The sequence below is a fragment of the Macrotis lagotis genome, chromosome 1 (genome assembly GCF_037893015.1).
Source record: "Macrotis lagotis isolate mMagLag1 chromosome 1, bilby.v1.9.chrom.fasta, whole genome shotgun sequence".
Taxonomy (NCBI): Eukaryota; Metazoa; Chordata; class Mammalia; order Peramelemorphia; family Peramelidae; genus Macrotis; species Macrotis lagotis.
This window is the reverse complement of record NC_133658.1, coordinates 781,886,754-781,906,148: the sequence shown is the minus strand read 5'-3', so window position 1 is coordinate 781,906,148 and position 19,395 is coordinate 781,886,754. Positions and strand designations below refer to the sequence as shown.

The 19,395-nt window shown below is 33.6% G+C and overlaps 1 protein-coding gene across 3 annotated transcripts in view; it reads left to right on the top strand.

The window, feature by feature from the left end:
• Nucleotides 1–19,395, top strand: part of GUCY1A2 (guanylate cyclase 1 soluble subunit alpha 2) — a 406,888-nt gene that overhangs the window by 38,961 nt on the left and 348,532 nt on the right. For all 3 annotated transcript variants that reach the window (XM_074216597.1, XM_074216599.1, XM_074216598.1), the window contains exons 2-3: nucleotides 4,130–4,191; nucleotides 17,018–17,139. In XM_074216597.1, the coding sequence (XP_074072698.1) occupies nucleotides 4,130–4,191; nucleotides 17,018–17,139 (184 nt within the window). The remainder of the gene's footprint in view (nucleotides 1–4,129; nucleotides 4,192–17,017; nucleotides 17,140–19,395) is intronic.

The following is a 19,395-nucleotide window of genomic DNA, read 5'->3' as shown; positions in this document are numbered from 1 at the left end:
GAACTTCAAAACAATCTTGTAAGAGATAAACTAAAGGTATTATTTCTTTCTTTTTTGGAGGGTGGGGAAATTGGGTTAAATGATTTGCCCAAGGTCATATAGCTAGTAAGTATCAAATGTTTGAGGCTGGATTTGAACTTAGATACTCCTGACTTCAGGACTGGTGCTTTATCCATTGCGACATCTAGGTGTACTCTAAGTTAAATTAACCTTATCATGTAGATAAAGAAATTCAAGTTCAGAAAGACTAAGTGATGTCCTATATGATGTCAAAAGCAAATATTTATTTATTTTTAATTAACTAGTTAAAAAAGTAAATATTTATTAAGCATCTATTTACTATGTTCGAGTACTCTGCTAAGCTCTAAGTTAGAATGAAAAGCAAAAACCAGTCTGATTTCAAGATCAGTCTTTCTCTAAGTAAGACAGAATGAAAAGATCTCTCTACAAATAAGATATATACAGAATAAATTGGCCGGAATCAACAAAGGAAAGGCATTAGAATAAGGGGGACCTGAAAAACTTCTTTCCCAAGGTAGAATTTTAGTCAAGACTTGAAGAAAGCTAGGAGACAGGGCTAAGGAGAGAGGGAGAACATTCCAGGCCTATGAAAATGCATAGAGTTGAGTGATGGCATCTTGCATTGGAGCATCAGCATGCAGGTCAGTCTCCAATGTATTGATGCTATTTTCTTTACATCTCTTGGATCAGCAGCCTTCTTTCCACTTGCACAAATAGACCTCTGTTTCTAATTTTTTAGACCCTCACAACCTCTTAATGCCTAGTTTCTTTCAAGGCTCTTTTCAAGAGCCACCTTTTTTGTGATGCTTTTCCCTAATCTCCTCAACTGCTAGTGACTTCCCCTTATAATTATCTTGTATTTCTTTTGTATATACTTATAAATATACACTTTCATCTTTGTACTCTTAGCACCTAGCATAGGACTTGGCACAGAGTAGGAGCTGTGTAAATGCTTGTTTATTGATTAGAGGTAAGAACTGTCCCTAACCAGAGGATTGTCGCTTATTTGCATTTATTCATTTGATTAATTTTGAAACAATAGTGGATTTTGTTTTCAAATGTGAGAAGATTCCTTTCAAATGTTAGTCATTGTGATCTTGTATCTTGAAAGGCAGGTCTCTGGAATAAAGATAAACCAGAATAACCAGACGTTTTCTTTCTGGCAGCAACCACAGATATAGATTGGTAACTGGTCCTGGTTAACAATAGATTTGATAAAGAATGGCTTGACTTACCTGAAACTCTGCAGAATGTTCCCAGAGGATATTTTCCTTTTAATGTATTTCAGAGGCAGCAAATTTAACTCCTGCTGAGAGCAGGAGTAATTGCTTTAAACAGGAAAAAAAGTTCTTTAAACAGCTTGATTCCTTTTACAGGAATGTGCTTTCTTACAATCTATTTGAGTTTTAGGGTGGGAAATTCTTGACAAAGAGGAAAAATTCTTGAGTAAAAATGAGGCTGTTCTTGGGGTCACTGACTCCATGTACTTAGTATCTACCGCTACAAGTTTTGTGACTATTCCACAGGTCATTCCTGCCATTGTATTTTATACCCTTCAGACACATTGTCAAAGGGAAAATTAACTTGGCTCAGGAATTGTCCATCCAGTGCCAGAGACCTCAGAATCCCAGGAGTCCCGCTAATGACTAATGATTGTTTTAGGTTGTCCTTGGGTTAAACCCTTAAGACACATTTCTAGTCCCTCCTGCCATCCCCTCTGCCTATGTCTCCTGTTCATACTTAAACTTATAACATATATGGATATGTTGCAAAGCATAGTCAAAAGCAGCTTCTTTATCCATAGTCTGGTTTCCATGTTTTACAAGTATAGGGATGTCTTTTTTCCCCTAGGTTTATCCCATATACCATAACTTGAAAAGAAAGCTCTGCTATTCTAAGTAGCAGGGAAATAGAATTGATTTTTATCTAGTTCTGTAAAGATTACAATGTGCTCTAGAGATGCTATCTCATTATTGAGTCATAATTTTTCTGTTTCTATTTTATACATAAAGAACTGGAGTGAGAGAGGTTAAGTGACTTGTCCATGATCCCAGAGCCCTATATTTACGCTTTCACTTCCTCTTTTTCAACTCACAACTTTGTAAGGATAGCTGAATTAGGAAGGGACATCACTAGGTTGTTGAGGAAATAAAAGGATAAGGTCCCTGCATGATTTCTTACATTAAACAAGTAGGACTCTGCAGTGACTGAAACATCATCTTCTCCTTTCCTCCCACTGTGGTATTTTCCTAATTTTGCTGTGAGGTGACATCTCTTTCGCTTTTGTTCTTTGTTCTAAGAATACTTTCTTGACTTCCTCCTTGCTCTCTGGGTCAGTTGTCTTTGTAATGTCTTAGTTTTAGAATTTAACTTTTTCTTCACTCCTTGGATCCTGGTGTGTTTGCTCTCTACAATGAAAACTGTAATCTGTACCACAAATTATCTACTACTCTCCAACAAACAGATGAATTAGTGGCCTATTCAAGCTCTATAATGTTCTGAATACATAGTACAATGGAGAAAACACTGAATTTGGAATCAGAGCAAGGTTTGAACCCTTAGCTCTACCTTTGTGATCTTAGAAAAGTCACTTAATCTCTTAAACATCAGTTTTTCTCATCCATAAAATGATGGTGTTGGACTTGATAAATTCTAAGGCCCTTTCTGACTCTAAATATATGAACTTATAATTATCTCAAAGGTTTTGATCACTTATAACACAAATTTGAATGGTCGGTGTACAGAAAAATCACCCTTGTGACAAATCCCTCATCTCAAAATTTTATTACTGATAAGGATATATATTTTTCCTTCCTCATTGATTTACTCAATATTTGTCCATTTTTGCTTTCACTGATTATCCTGTTAGCAAAAATATATATCACTTGTTTTCCATTCTATATCGTGAGCAATGCATTTTGTGATCTTGTGTTTTACCTAGAACTTTCTATGTTTGAAACTTTTGCTGGAATGTTAAGAAGACATTCACTGATTTTCATGGAATTAAAAAAAATTATCCTGAGTTATCAAAGAAAGGGAGAGGATTATAAAGCTTTGTCAGGAATTATTTAGGAGTTGGCAGCAATTTAATTTACTGCCCCACAAGTTCTTGTGACTGCCCCAGAAATTCCCCAGTATTTTGCTATCAACCCCATGGGGCCCTTAAGAAAATTGTTGGTTTTAACTCTATTCACAAATAGGTTGGGTCATTTAAAATGACCTTTTCCCCATTATTCTCATGCTATAATAATACTCCTAAAATAGATTTTCAAAATCATCTTCCAGTTAAAAACAAAAAATACTCAAAATCTCTTTAAAAACATAATTCTTTCCATCATCCTGTCTTCATTATACTTCTTCCTTACAAGAAACTTCACCCCTTGGCTCTGATAGTGAGCTTTCACTGTATCTTATATAGGCCATCATTCACTCTTGCCCTATCTACACTGTTCCCCAGTTTCAACCCACTACCGTTTTTTTTTTGTATTCTCCTTATGTGCTGTCATCCTCTATTAGCATGTTAAGTTTGTTGAGGTCAGGGATATTCACTTTTCCTTTCTTTGTGTTCCCTAGTTCTTAGTAAAGTTCCCAGCACATTGTAAATGCTTAACAGATATTCTCTCTAGCTGACTATCATCTTTTATTTATCTGTCTTATTTTATGGATACTTGACTGAACATCCTTTGAAATTCTGGTTGAAATAGAATAGCAGAAATAGATCCCTACTGGACTGAACACCATCTTTCTTGGTTAAATGTCTCATGTCATCAACCATATTGCAAATCGTTTGGGAGCAGTAATAACCTCATCATGCTCAGTCCTATATACATTGAAGGAACTCAGTTTTGAATTAAATTCAATAACTGGGAGAAAGAACTGAAGAAATGACTAAGATTATACAAATCTACTTCAGATGGAAAATGTTTGGGATTGTGGAGACCTCATTTAATTCCTATGGGGAAAACACATGGCAAAATGCAAAATGGGTTAATATTGTAAAACAAACAACTTTGCATGATAAATCAGTAGTCACCTAGCTGCCTATGATGCTTAGAGTAGGACTGGCAATGATTTGCTGATAATATCTTTTTTTATTATTATTCTGTAGCCTCAGATTATACAGCAGACTCTCAAGAGGACACTACAGTATTATGAGCATCAAGTTATTGGGTAAGTAAAAAGGATTTTGCTGATTATCGGTGGGGTAAATTAGAGGTAAATTGCTCACTTTTGTTGTTGAGCAAATGGTTTTCTGTCATCTAACCCTTGGCCAAAGTGATGTGACCCACTTTCTATCTTAGTTCTTTGATATACCTATTTGGGATAGCCAGCTATTATGGGCAGTAGAAGTAGGGTTCTATAATAGTTCTTTGAAGTTATTTTCTTTGACTTGTATTTAATCATTTGAAGAACAATTCCTCTACAATATTAATTTTCCTTTCTTCACATGTACCTCCTCCTGCCCTATCTCTTATTATCTAATGTTTCATTCAGTGAGGTATATTAGAGTCCCAGTGAGAGTCTTTGGCTCAGATTTTTTAATCTGATAATATACAATTATAATAATAGCCAACATTTATATAACATTTTAAAATTTCCAAAATCCTTTACATGTATTATTTCATTTATTTTTTATAACAGTCCTTTTAGATACTATTATTAGCCCCATTTTACTGATGTGGCAGCTGAAGCTGAGAGAAATCAAGTGACTAACTCAGTCACATAATTAGTAAATCCTGAGACTAGACTTGAACATATATTTTCTTGATTACAAAACTCATGACTTTTCCACTGAATACCACTTAACCAACTGAAAACCATGCATGGACCTTCCATGGATCTCTTACATGAGGACAGCTCAGCTAAAATCACATTTTTATAGTATCATGTCTTTTTTTGGTCTACCCCATCATTTTCTATGATGTTCATAGTATAGATTGTTAGCTCTTCCTAATGGAGCAGAAAATAAATTGTAGCAAGACATTAGGTATAACTGGGAAATGCAAACCAGTTCTGAACTCTACTTGCTCATGTATCACAGCTTTTTACTTTTTGCTTGATTACATTTAGTATGCATATATATATATATATATTTATATATATTTATAATTCACACTACAAATTAGTCTATATTTTTACAGAGAAAATTCCTTATAAGATTAAAAACTATTTGGTAGAAGTGTGTAGGGGACATCAAAATTCAGAATAAATCCATTCTGTTTTCTGAAGTTTGTAACAAAGAACTTGGGAGAAGTCATTGTGTTTTGGAGAAACAATATATTTTTTCTTACTTTTAAGGAGTGGAAAAATTTACCAAAGAGCATTTGGGAAGAAAATTTTCTGGAAAAAAATTAATCAAGAGAATGCCAGAGATCTTGTGAACATAATCTATAGGGATTAAATGATTGTTAGTTTGCATTAAAGAAGGGATTTTTTGGGGGGGGAAGGAAGTTGCTATGAGTCCTAAACAGTCAGATATCCCTGGAAAAATGACAAAATGAAATGTTAGTTTGAGGCTATTAGGTACTTTAAACTATATTTACATTAATCAGGTCATAGATCCATTATATTACTCTATTAAATATAAATATCATGTAAAGATTGATCCACCTCCTCACATTCCAAAGTAAACTTGATCTCTCATATCAAGCTCGCTGTTTAAAGTATACTCTTCCAATCTTTGTGACAATATTAATACATTAAGAACAATTGTTTTCCTGAAAATGACACTTGTTTGTTTATTGTAAAATCTCATACTAGAAAATATTCTAGTTTTTATTCTGTGACTGGGTTTTCCAGGCAAATAAGGAGAGAAAACTGGTAACTTTTATAGTGAAAGGTGGCCAACTTATATTATATTTCAGGACAAAATCATTTCTTCAATACAAAGTATGTTGAACATCTAATCAACTCCTCACTCCATTTTAGTGTCCATAAGAACATAATCTATGGTCAAATCCCAACATTTGCTACTTGTGTCACACTGAACAAATCATTTTGACTTTCTGAGCCTCATTTTCCTATCTATAAATGAGATGGTTGGAATAGATAACTTCTGAAGTTGCTTCCAGCCCTAATTCTATAATTCTATGATTTTATGCTCCTATATTTTTCTGCATAATCTTTTCCAGTACCACCCATTGTCTATGTAACTCAAAATAAGCAAGCAGGGGATGAAATACAATGTCACATGAGTGCAGTTGATTGTGTGGTGATCATTTAAAAAGACTTCAAGCCTCTTGTATCTCTCAAGAAAATCTGATCCAGCTGTCTCTGCTTCGGATTCTAAGTATGTATTTCTTACATCTTCTTATTTACCCTGGCCTCTTCTTCTCTTCTATTTTTGGAAATTTTCATACTGCATCACCCCCTCCCCAATTTAATTCAAATTTTTGTCCTGACAACAGAAGGACCTGAGTGAGAACTTGCCCTCATCCCACAAAATCCTATCACCTGAGGTTGGTTTGAAATATCTACCTCATGAATTAAGGTGATTGTAACATGTATCCTGAACACTAGCTTGAAAAACCTGTGAAGTGCTCATTGGATGTTGGCACTGAATTCAATGGCAATCTTTCAAAAGAACTATTGTTAACTTCCCTTCATCGTCCTGCTGTGGCCTAAAGGCTATAGTGTCCAGGGTCCTGGTGACTGGCCTGTTTTTTTTTTTTTAAACCTCCTTTCATTGTCCCTGTTCTTCCCAATGAGTTTCAGTCTAGGGTTTTACCCTACACAAACTATCATGAAGACCCATTTCCTTATTCATTACTGATCTGTCTAAACATTTTGTGAAGCCTTCTTTAAATATGCCTGCTTTTAAAGACTCATAACTGGTCAAAATTGCTCTAAGTGTTGTTTGGCTGAATAGGGAAGTAGTCCTTAGGATCATAGAAACAGAGCTAGAAGGGATCTAACTGAACTGACTTATTTTATAGTGGAAGAAACTGAGGTCCAGGGAAGACACCATGATGGCATTACTTCTATTCATAACTTTTATCTTATCCTATAATGCTGCTGATAAATAAAGCTAATTTGATAAAATTATTACATAAAATTATTACATGGAATTATTACATGATAAAACTTATCTCACTTTTATGTCTCCTTTCCTTCTCTGTGGCATCCTTCTCATCTCTTCATTATCCAACCCATCCTATTTTTCTCTTATTCAGTTTCTTCCTAGAGCTCAGTGCCTTTGAGATTTATTAATCTCCTTTTAATTAATGCAGGAAAAGGTCTGAAAGCATTATTTATGTTTTGAAACTCGTTTATGCCATAGTATTAATAATCGGAGATATGTTTAAGCAGTTTATCTCTATTGTAGATTATAAACTTAGTTAAAAGAAGCCATAAAACATTATAGAGAATAGGGTAAATAAATACATCTTATTCAAACAGAACATGTTGGATAAAAAAGGTCAGTGGCCAAATTTTATTCAAGAACAAACAGCTTTATAAATTATTAATAATGAATATTTATTAGCTTATCAAATATGCTAAATTATTTATAAAATATAGTTCTTATTAGCAATTATTAATAACATTCCTAAATCGTTCTGAAATTTATAAAACAATTTCTCTTTAGATAAGGTATGTATTACTATTGCCATTTCACAGTTGAGGAACCAAAACTCAGTGGAGTAAAGTGACATTCTCAAGGTTACACAGATAATGAGTCAGAATTGGTATGTTAGCTCAAGTCTTTTGACTCCAAATTACAGCAAATTAACTGATATTAAAATCTTGCCCCTATGGCATGCCATTTATCCCAATCCTGGATACTTGCCACTATGCACTTCCTCTAATCTTACTCACATATTACTCAAAATAATTGGAAAAATTCATACAACCATGTTAACTGGGTCCACTATAAATTAATGTTCTCTAATCTGAACTGGGGCTTCACAGTTTTTTTGATCCTCCCTAATTGATTCCCTTTCTCCTTATGATGGCTGTACCAAATCTCTTCTTTCTTCAAGACTGAGCCTTTTATTTGAGAATCTTCACTCATAATTTATTGAAAAATTAAGAGACTATGATTCCTTCTTTAGTCTGAAACTAAAGCTCTTTCTTTGCTCTTTCATCTCATCCTTCCCTGGAATCATCCTTTATTTTTCTTTAGTCCAACTTTGCTACTTCTTGCTAAGGTCAAAAAATTATACATAAATCCTTAATCCTCCTGTTTCCTATAATAGGAATAGCTCCCTTAATCATTTCCTCCATCTCTAATATTTGGTTTCTTGCTACTTACTAATACCTTCTTAATAACTTATAATCACACTCAAGTATTTTCTATCTTTCACAAATTCTCTTAAGTTTCCTAGAAAACTTATGGGGAAAATAAAACCTGGCTACATTTTTTTGCTTCACTTTCTCTCCTCTCATTCACTTTTTTTTTTTTTTTTGCAGTATGGTTTTTGACTTCATCATTCAATTGAAATTGGCTTTTTGTTCTGTTACCAGTTATCTCTGCAGTAATGTTGTTTACCACCCATTTCTCCTCAATATTCACATTTGTTTTTCTGACACTATCCTCTTTTCTTTTCCTGTCTGACCACTCCTTATTGGTCTCCCTCACTCATTCACCGTATCATTCCCTATCACTTTATTTATACTCCAAACATCTGTCCCTGGACCTCTTCTCTTCTTTCCTTAGCTATCACATTTGGTTACTTATCTTCATCCTTAGAGTGTCCATGAAGTATAGTCCTATACCAAAGATAGTGATATATAATTGCATACTATACACTTATTAGTCAGAAGGATAAAATGGCAGGTGAATTCTGAAACAGATGACAAAGTTGATATACAGAAAAACAATGTTGTGATGGGAGGCTACTTTGGCTGGAGTGATAAGAAGAGAAGCTCAAGATGAGAATGGTTCTTTAAGTATTTGATATGGAAGGAATAGAGTTCTGGGCTGCTCTGCAGAGAAGAACTGAAATCTTGGGCATGGGTGAAAGAGTGAAAATGATTCAGATTTTGGGAAAAATGGAAAAACATAGACTAATGTTCTTTCAGCATTTATTAGGTAAGGTAAATTAGAAGTAGTGAGGAGTCTGAAATGAACTGTTCAAAATATTAAAGTAAACATGAAGCATATGTAAGAAGATATTAAAAATATCAGCATTTATTTTTTCGTTTATACCAGAATAATTTTTTTTTTGTCATAGACACTAGAATTTTATCCAAAGCTTGAATTCTCTAAACCATGTCTTTGACAAGTGCCCATCCACATTGCACTTGTAGACCTTCCTTGGTCTACAAATAAGCAACTTTTTGGTATTTTTCTTTGAAATGTAGTGGGGTTATGTGATTAGCCCAAGGTCACACAGCTAGGTAATTAAGTGTCTGAGGTCAGATTTGAATGCAGATCCTCCTGACTCCAGGGCTGGTACTCTATCCACTGTGCCACCTAGCTGCCCCAAATAAGCAACTTTTTAGGACAGTTCAACAATGGAATTAGTAGTCTGCTAAGTGAATTCACCTGGATTAGTAGTAGAGGTTGTATGATTGTCAAAAATGATATAGGAGGGTTTTCCATACTGAGTCAGAGACTAGACAATAACCTCCAAGACTATTTCCATTCCTAAGACTATGAATCTATATGATTCAACAGTACATGTACAAGAGAAAATTGAAAACATTATTGCTTATTACAGATACTGGAAAACTAATAAAGAACTAAAAATATGGTTTGGCTATAAAAAAGTAATATTAATTACAGTAATTTATGTGACCTGTTTACCATTTGTTTAGTTACAATGTAAGAAAATAATGATTATGTATACCATTAAACATTTCCTTTGTTGCCATTTTTATTTGCTTGCAAAAGGAATATCTCTATACAAATAGGCTTACTTATTTGTGTGTATATATTATGTATGCATAAATTTGCTCATATAATATAATCTTTTCACAGCCTAAAAAAATTAGAGAGAACATTAACTGTGAGTTTAAATTTTAGACTAGTGACTAGGAGCCTTAAGTTATTAGAAAACAAATCTTATTTGGAAAAGGATGAATGTATAAATATTAAATAGACAAAAATTGATACTAGATAGATAAGTAGACAGAATATATGTTAGACACAACATATTTCAGGACTATGCTAAAACCTGAGGATACAAAAAAAATGCAGGAAAGCAGTCTGCTCTCAATAAGTTCACATTTTAATGGTGAGAATAATATGTAAATTGGAGTGGAAAGGTCTTCTATCAGAGATTGGAGACTCAGGAGTAGAGTTCAAGTTTGCAGTGGGATGGCCAGTGTAAGAGTAACATGTTGTGTAGTTGGTCAGTAAGTGGCATAGTGTCCTGGTTCTGGGGAAGATAAGTCAGAAAGGAAGAATTATAAATTAGAGGCTAGGCAAAGCACATGGGTCATTATAGTGTTGAATTCTGAGGGAGCTAGGGATGCAGAGATAATATGATTCATAATTAAACTTCTTTCTTCAACCTTTTACCCTACAAACTTTAAGAGCTTTCCAGTTTCGAGCTCTTCAAGCAGAAGCTAGAAATTGAAACATTCCCTACACGTTCAGTTCCTTAGTCTTGGCCTAGACCCTTGAAAGATTTAGATCCTAGACATATATGCTCAATATTATCTCAAGCAGATGTTCACATCTGTAAGAATTGTAGCAAGTAATTGCGTTTCATTGCTTTATCTTCTCTATTATTGTCAAATATGTGTTTGTTTTTCATATTTCTCTATCTAAACTGGATTCACACTTCTGTTTGATATGTTAACAGGACACATTGCTTTGGTTATTATTAGCAATCAGTCCAGAATCTCATCTCTGGTATAATTTCTCACAGATATTCAGGATTGGTTACTGTTGAATCACAAAATCATAGACTCTACAGCCATAAGGAATCTCAGAGTTTTTCTCATACAATTACATAACTTTTGGAGGAGGATCTTGAATTCTATATAGGTTAAGTATAAGCATCAAGCAATTAACAAAGATTTATTAAACATCTACCCTGTGCCAGATACTTTGCCAGGCAAAACATAGACTAGTACTCTTTCATCATTTATTAGAAGGTAAATTAGAAGTAGTGAGGAGTCTGAAATGAACTGTTCAAAATATTAAAAAACATGAAGCATATGTAAGAAGATATTAAAAAATCAGCATTTATTTTCTCCTTTATACCAGAACAATTTTTTGTCATAGACACTAGAATTGAATCCAAAGCTTAATTTCTCTAAACCATGTCTTTGACAAGTGCCCATCCACATTGCACTTGTAGACCTTCCTTGGGGAATACACTATATCCAAGACAGTTGATTCCATTTAAAAATGGCTATAGTCATCAGCAAATATTTCCTTACATGAACCAGAATTTTACTTCTCTGTAACCATCTATTCATTAGTTGACCCTAGTTTTTCTCTGTGGAAAAAAAATAGAGCCAGGGTTACAATATAGAAAGGCAGAGTAATATTTTGGATAAAGGCCCATCTTTGGAGTCATAGTCTTGGGTTAACATTCTGTTTCTAATAGATACTGGATATGTAATGAAGTAGATGATTCAGTCATCTGTACTGGTCAAGAGAATCTGTGCCTTTTATTCATTGCAACTCTAAATATTTTTCATATTGCAATCTTTTCTCAAGATTAACACCTTGAATTCCTCTGTCCTGTTAAGAATCTTGTAAGCACGAAATCTCACAAGTGGAAGGGTTCTCAAAAGTCACCAAATCCAAAGCATTCTTGACAAGGATACTTTGCTACAACATCCCTAACAAGTTATCATACAACCTCTGCTCAAAAGTTCCTAGTAATGAGGAACCCTTGGTTTCCTTCATTTAATGGAATGATTTTTAAGTCCCCTACCATCTTGATCAACCTTTTCTGGAACACTGCTTCATCTCATCAATATTCTTTCCAAAACTGGAGCACTCAGAATTAGACACAGTTTTCCAGGTGTGTTCTGAGAAGCTCAGAATATAGATAGCCAGATACTCATCTAATTTATTCTGGGAGTTACAATTCTAGAAATGTAGTTAGTAAAACAACTGGTGAAATTTTTTGATCACAGAACAGTTGTGCTTCATATTACACTTGGAGTCTTCTAAAATAACTCCCCATTTGCTTTTTATATTTACTCTTATTTAGCCATATCTCTCCTTTTTTTAACTTTTGAAGTTGATTTTTTGGACCCAAGAATAGGTCTTTACATTTGTTATTATCTCAACAACTTATAATAATGAACCAAATACAACATAAATTTAATAAATTAAAAATACACAAGTGTGACATTTAATGCTTGGACTCAACTAGTAAAATAAAAATAAGAAGGAGTGATTAGATATAGTTCTTATGACAGAATCATTCAACCATGTCTGAATCCATCTAATGTCATCCAATCTTACCTCTCCCTTCTTTATGAAAGCTTTTCCCTAAGACTGCCGATGCCTGCTACATCTCTACCATTTCCTGATCTACCAGTCAATTCCACTTTTTTGGATAAATGACATTCCTTAACTCTATTCTATCACTGTGCCCATATTGTAATCTACATCTGAAACTTTTTAATTCTAGTCTTTCTTTTAAAGAAGAAATCTGAATATCCCTACCCCATATTCTTCCCTGTTGTCCTTTATTTTTTCTTTAACCATATATACATTCTTCCATGCTTCCTCCCATGTTAGTGAATTTACACATAGATATTTGTTCCTTTAATATATAATTCTCTTCTGACTCTTTTATTAATTATTATTCTTTATCCTTTTGCAACCTTTGATAGTTTCAAAAACTTTTTTCTTGATACTCTCTTCTTTTTTAGGTTTTTGTGACATTATTCTATCATGATTCTTCTCCTACCTGTCTTAGTTCTCCTTATCTCCTTTTCTGGTTCTTTTTCCTTTTCATATACATTAATATCGAGGTTCCCCTCAAAGCTCTGTCCTGGGATCACCTTTTCTCTATATATATTCTTTCTTTCTTTCTTTTTGTTTTTTAGGTTTTTGCAAGGCAAATGGGGTTAAGTGGCTTGCCCAAGGCCACACAGCTAGGTCATTATTAAGTGTCTGAGACTGGATTTGAACTCAGGTACTCCTGACTCCAAGGCTGGTGCTTTATCCACTATGCCACCTAGCCGCCCTATATATTCTTTCACTTGGTGAACTAGTCAACCTCGTACTTTTAATGATCAACTCTATAACAAAGATTCTAAGATCTACTTGTCCAATCCTAATCTCTTTCCTCCCCTAGGCTTGCATCTTCAACTGTTATGTTAGATATCTCAGATCTGTAAATATATTTAACTCAGTACATCCAAAATTGAACTTATTTTCTCTTTTCCCTTGCAAATTTCCTTTTTTCCCTAACTTCTTTGATGCTGCTGCTGCTTGTCTTTTGTTCTTGAAGTGAACCATAACATCATTTGCCACTAAAAGCAAATGAATTGGATTTTTAGTGAGGAGAAGCTGTGTTAAATCACCAGACAGATCTGAAACAGGATGACTGGAGATGGTCCTGGATGCAAGGACAGTCAGGATTAAGTAAGTTGCCCAAGGTCATACAGCTAGTAAGTGTCAAGTGTCTGAGACTGGATCTGAACTCTCATTCTCCTGACTCTCCAAGGCCAATTAAAGCTCTATCCACTGCCCTACCAAACTGCCTTTCCTAACTCTGTTATTATGCAAAGCACCACCATCCTTTCAATTACTGAGGCTTGCAACTGAGATGCCATTCTCAACTCTTTATTCTCCTTCATGTTCCCATATCTAATCTGTGTCCAATTTCTTCCTTTATGACATCTCATCTATATGTCCCCTTATATTTTAATAAAATACAACACCCTGTTCCAAGGCCTCATCAATTGTAGCAATAATCTGAAGTTTGATCTTCCTGCTTCAAGTCTCTCCCCATTCCAATTCATCTTCCATACCATTTGTCAAATTGATTTTCCCAAGTTGTAGATCTGACTTTTTTAGCCTCCTCAATAAACTCCAATGGCTTTCTATCCTCTTCAGAATGAAATATAAAATCCTCAAAATCTTTTTAATCTTGCTTTTTCTTTCCTTTCTGATCTTATATTTTATTACTTTGTGATCCAGTCACATGTGAAACTTTTTGTTATTCCTTGCACATGATGCTCCATCTCTCTTGCCTGAGTATTTTCATGGGCCAGTCCCCATGCCTGAAATGTTTTCTCTCCTTATCTATCTCCTGGTTTTCCTGATTTCTTTAACATTTCAGAAAAATTTCATCTTCTGTAGGAAGGCTTTTTGAGATCTCAATCTGAGTATGTTTACTCTGAGATTATTGTCCCCCTTCTCATTTTTCCTGCCTATATCTTGCTTGTTCTTTGCATGTTGTCTTTCTCCATTAGTTTGTTGGATCCTGGTCATCAGGGGCCATTTTTTCTTTTCTTTGTATCCCCAGTACTTAAACTCATTGCCTGGCACATAATAGGTAATTAATAAATTCTAGGTGACTGACTTAAAAATTTATAATTCCTGCCATATTCTATTGCTTTATTGCAGCCATGGGATGCATTTGCCAAATTTTTAGCAGTTTGCTTTAAGTTATTTTTTTCCTTTCTTGCATTATTGGCCTAATATAATGAAATATTGTCTTCCATTGGATGTTAGACAGGGAAACTATTTCTCATTGCCTTTTGAAATTAAGTCCTTTCTTCATTCCTATTATTACCATGTATACTAGTTCAATATTACACAATTGAGCTTTTGTTCTTTTCCTTTTTGACAAAGGAGAAGGATTAAATTAGATTGATCTCAATAGGCATATCAAGACTGTGGAAATTTCATATTGTTATGATCAACCCTAGGTATTATAGACTATGTGACTTTTTTGCCTAGTACTTGACCTTATGAGTTTTATTTCTAGAGATGAGTCTGCACATATATATATATATATATATATATATATATACACACACATATATATATATAGATATATGTATTTATATTATTTATATGCTTGTAAGTTGATTAGGGAACTAAAAGGGTAAGTAATCAGGTCAAACAAGCAGTATATCTATGTCAGAGTTCATCTCTAATTCTGGGGCTTTTAATATTTTTTATGTTATGGATCCCTTTGGCAGTCTGTTTAATACTATAAACTCCTTCTTAGAATAATGTGATTAAAAGCATAACAGAATATTGTTGAATTGTCAAAAATAAAATTATATTGAAATATAATTATCAACATGCTTTAAAAAAATAAGTTCACAGACTCCAGCTTAAGAAACACTGATCCAATATTGTTTCTCCATGATGTGATGAGACCTCAGAGCAGGATTTCAGTGAGCTCTATTTATCTATGGATATCTTCAAATACATTATTCATATCTATATTCATATATATGTGAACATATATGTCTTTATAAATTATCTCCATCAAAATCTTTGAGTTCTCATTATATTTCAAATATGGGCAAGTCCTATCCAATTATTATAGGATTGACTGCTTGAATATCCTAGACAAAATCTCAATTATTCATCAAGATCTCATTACCTTCAAAATATTTCAAATGTGGGTATAATGATGGATATAATGTCATACTAGTTCTCTCAAATCTAATCAGAAGAGTATTCTCAAAAATGAGAAACAATGGATCATAACGATTTTCTGTTAACAGTAATAAATTTTTTTGATTGCAAAATGACCAGGTTCTTTAAAAAGGATTTCATGCTTTCCTCTCTCTCCAGTCCTCAAAGCTGACCTAGAACTTGGGAAAGAGAACTCTAATCTTAGCTCTGACTCCAATTTGGAATGGAGAAGCAAGTGAGTGGTTATAGTAAACAGGAAGGCAATTAATTATATGTGATCTGATTAGAATGGGAATAGTCAGAAAACTGTATTGCTATAAGGACTGCTTGACCCTCAGTTCTTCCCTTCAAGAAGAGGGAAGCAAGCAGTGCTTTCCCCTTCAGAGCAAGTGTGGATGGTTGTTACAGAAAACATCTCTGCATAAATTTTGGTGACAGAAGTCAGATTCAGTTTTTCTATTTCCCTCTAGATCAGGGAACCTCAAACTGAGGTATGACTATACAGTATGACTTTGAATTAGAATAATTTAAAATCAAAATCCATCTTACTTTAGGAATGTTTGAAGATCTGCATCTTGCAGAGATTTCAGGAACTCAGTTGTGAGAAGGGGCACTGTTATTTATGAATTGGGTGACTATATTCCCTTATCTTTATGGTTATTGTTAAAAAATTCTATTAACAGTTTATTGAGTCATTTCTATTAGATTTGTATATTTATATTAAACCAGAAAGTGCCTCAAACATCTACATGCTTCCAAGTCCATATTAAATATCTACCACTCTGTTTCTTTTGCAAACTCATCTTTATTTATTGAAGTTGTCTTTCATAGAGTCCTACTGATCACTTTCTTTAAAATTTCTGATTTCTAAATCCCCTCTTAGAGGAGTAATGGTTATATTGTAAGGAATGGATAGATCTTAGGGAAAGTTGAGAGAGGGGGAGGGGGGAGAAAGAGAGAGAGAGAGAGAGAGAGAGAGAGAGAGAGAGAGAGAGAGAGAGAGAGAACATGACCATTTAAAATATTCAAGATGGTGGTTAAATAAGATAAAAAAAGTTTTTATGTGACAATAGTATGTTTATTTGGTCATTGAAGGTGCTTTTGCCTCACTGCCTCACAGATGCTGGACAGCTACTCACCACCCCCTGTTTTATATGTACCATACAACTTCACTAGAAAATTTCACTGCCAAGCAGTGATGACGCACTCAGATAGTGAGGTATTTGCTAACTGCTAAATTTTTGTTTTTTTTTCTTTTTTCCCCTTATACTGTTGCTCATTAAAGAATGTCTCCAATTTCATGCCCATGCTATTTATGCTGAAGCTAATGGTGTATTTTGTCATAGACTATATGTTAAAGCATCAGTTCTTTAAAAATGGCATTGGGTTAAAAGCAAGAGATACAGATTCTTGTGTTTGTGCTTTCAGAAATGCTTTAAACTTTCCATTTGCTCATTTCTTTTTCCATTTTAGTTACAGGGATGCAGAAAAGAATTTCTACAATCTCTCTAACAGATGCTCCTATGCAGACCATTCCAGCAAAGAGGAAATTGAAGATGTCTCAGGAATTCTTCAGTGTACCGCTAACATGCTTGGTATATTATATCGTTTATGTTAGAGAGAAAGAGAGAAAGGGAGGTGGGAGGGAAAGTATATATGGGTGGTTAGGGTTGCTTCCTTTTCCTTGCATGAGAGACCTGGAGGATGGTAAAGACTGAGCCTGAGACTTTGTCCTTGGAGACTTCCTTGTTAAAACATTAGAAGTTGACTTGAGTGAAATAAAAAAAATTGTATGATAATAGTTTGCCTTTTAACTAAAGATTTCCTATATGAAACATTTTTTTATTTTTGAAAGGCAGTGGAGTTAAGTAACTTGCCCAAGGTCACAAAAGTAAGTATTAAGCATCTGAGGCCAGATTTGAATTGGATTGGTGAGCTGGTTATTCTATCCATTGCACCACTTAGCTGCTACTATATGAAACATTATTAATTTGAGTTCAATTTTCATTGTATCACTTTTGGATTCATATGATTCTGGGATAAGAATATAGGCCTTTATTTTCTAGTGGAAGAACAATTGGTTGCTCAAAGTAACAAGCAATAGAATGCTGATAAAAATTAAAGACTAAATTGGAATTTCTTTTGTCTGAACTTCCGAGTGACTCCAAGGACATTGGGTCTGCATGCATATATATATATATGTATATATATATGTATATATATATATACATATATATATATATATTATAGTTAAAGGATAAGGTGATATTTTGGGAAATATTTTTCTTAGGTATCTCAAATTTTAATTTATACTCTCTGAAAAGCTCCACATATACTCTGATAAAAATGAATTCACCATGGCTTATGTCTTTCCTGACCCATTGATTTTCACAGTAAAACAAGGACATATAAAAATTCTCAGGTTTAGCATATTGAAATACATCTAATCACTAAATAATGGTAAATGTAATTGCCTGAAAATTAATTATTATCAAAGAAAATTGTACATAAGGAGGTCATGATCAGATTCTAGAGAAGATAGTTTAAGGGAATTTCCTTTTATTTTAAAGGTAATTCATAACTTTTCCCTTTATAAGCTTTGCATGTATTTAAAAAATCTGGACCCACAGGTAACACTTTGTAAAGTTATAAGTATAGTTCTAAGATAAAAGTCTGATTCCTTATCTTCAGATGGCTTATCCAAAGTCACATACATCAAGAAAATGCTAAAAATGAATGTCCTGTCATGAACTTTTTTTTTATAAACTGTGGGAAGTTTTGTCAGTAGGCATTCAAACTCTATTTGGTCATTTGTTAAACCTATGTTTGCAAGGCAGTCACAATGATAGAGAGTTTTCTCATTTTATTTCAGGCAACTTAAAATGTACCCGGAGTACTTTCCATACTTCATAGACACATTGATAAACTGAATACCTTGGTTTATAGCTTTTTGTTGGTTGTGACTAGGATGAGCATAGTTCCTGGATTGTTGATCTCTGGCTTATTAGTGTAATAAAAATGGTTTCTATCAACTTTTGTCATCTCCATCTCTAGATATTATACTTTCTATTCTAGGTCAAAGTACATTAAAGGCACAGAATACAAATAGGCAGAATGTGTGTGTGTGTGTGTGTGTGTGTGTGTGTGTGTGTGTGTTTGTGTTTGTGTGAGTGTATGTTGGAGATGGTATTTGAAGAATGAGGAGGAAAACTAAATGTGTAGGAGGAGGCTATATGAGAATATTAATATGAATTCAAATCTGCTGGACTATGAACTATGGGTAGATGGATTGGGCTCTCAAGGTACATTTGTAAGTCAGATATTTGTAACCAAGAAAGGATTTTCTTGTAGGAATAAAATTCTTTTGTGTATGGTTTATCAAAAGTATGTTTAAACACATTTTTAGCTAAAATAGCATAGAAACACTGTAACTATACTAGTAACAAAAGATACCAAAACAAAGTTAATTTTAATTTCAATGCTGCAATTTCAGAAAATATTTTTAATTTTAAGCAAGATTGCCAAGGAAATTTCTAGGCACATTTTAAGACTAAAGAAATAGATGGAAATGGTCCTTTTAATGTTTAAATAATACATAAAGACTGTTTTCAAATATATATAAAAACATAACTCTCCTTACCCTGATATAGTTATATCATTTTTATTATTCAATTTGTGTTCAAAACATAATTTTGACACTAGATATGTGACCAACAATAAGTCACCTAAACTGAGTTTCAGTTTATCTATAAAATGGGAATAATACTATTTTATGTACCAAGTTCACATAGATTTATGTGGGGGAAAATGCTTTAGAAAAAATTGTTAACATAAATATAAACTATTATTAT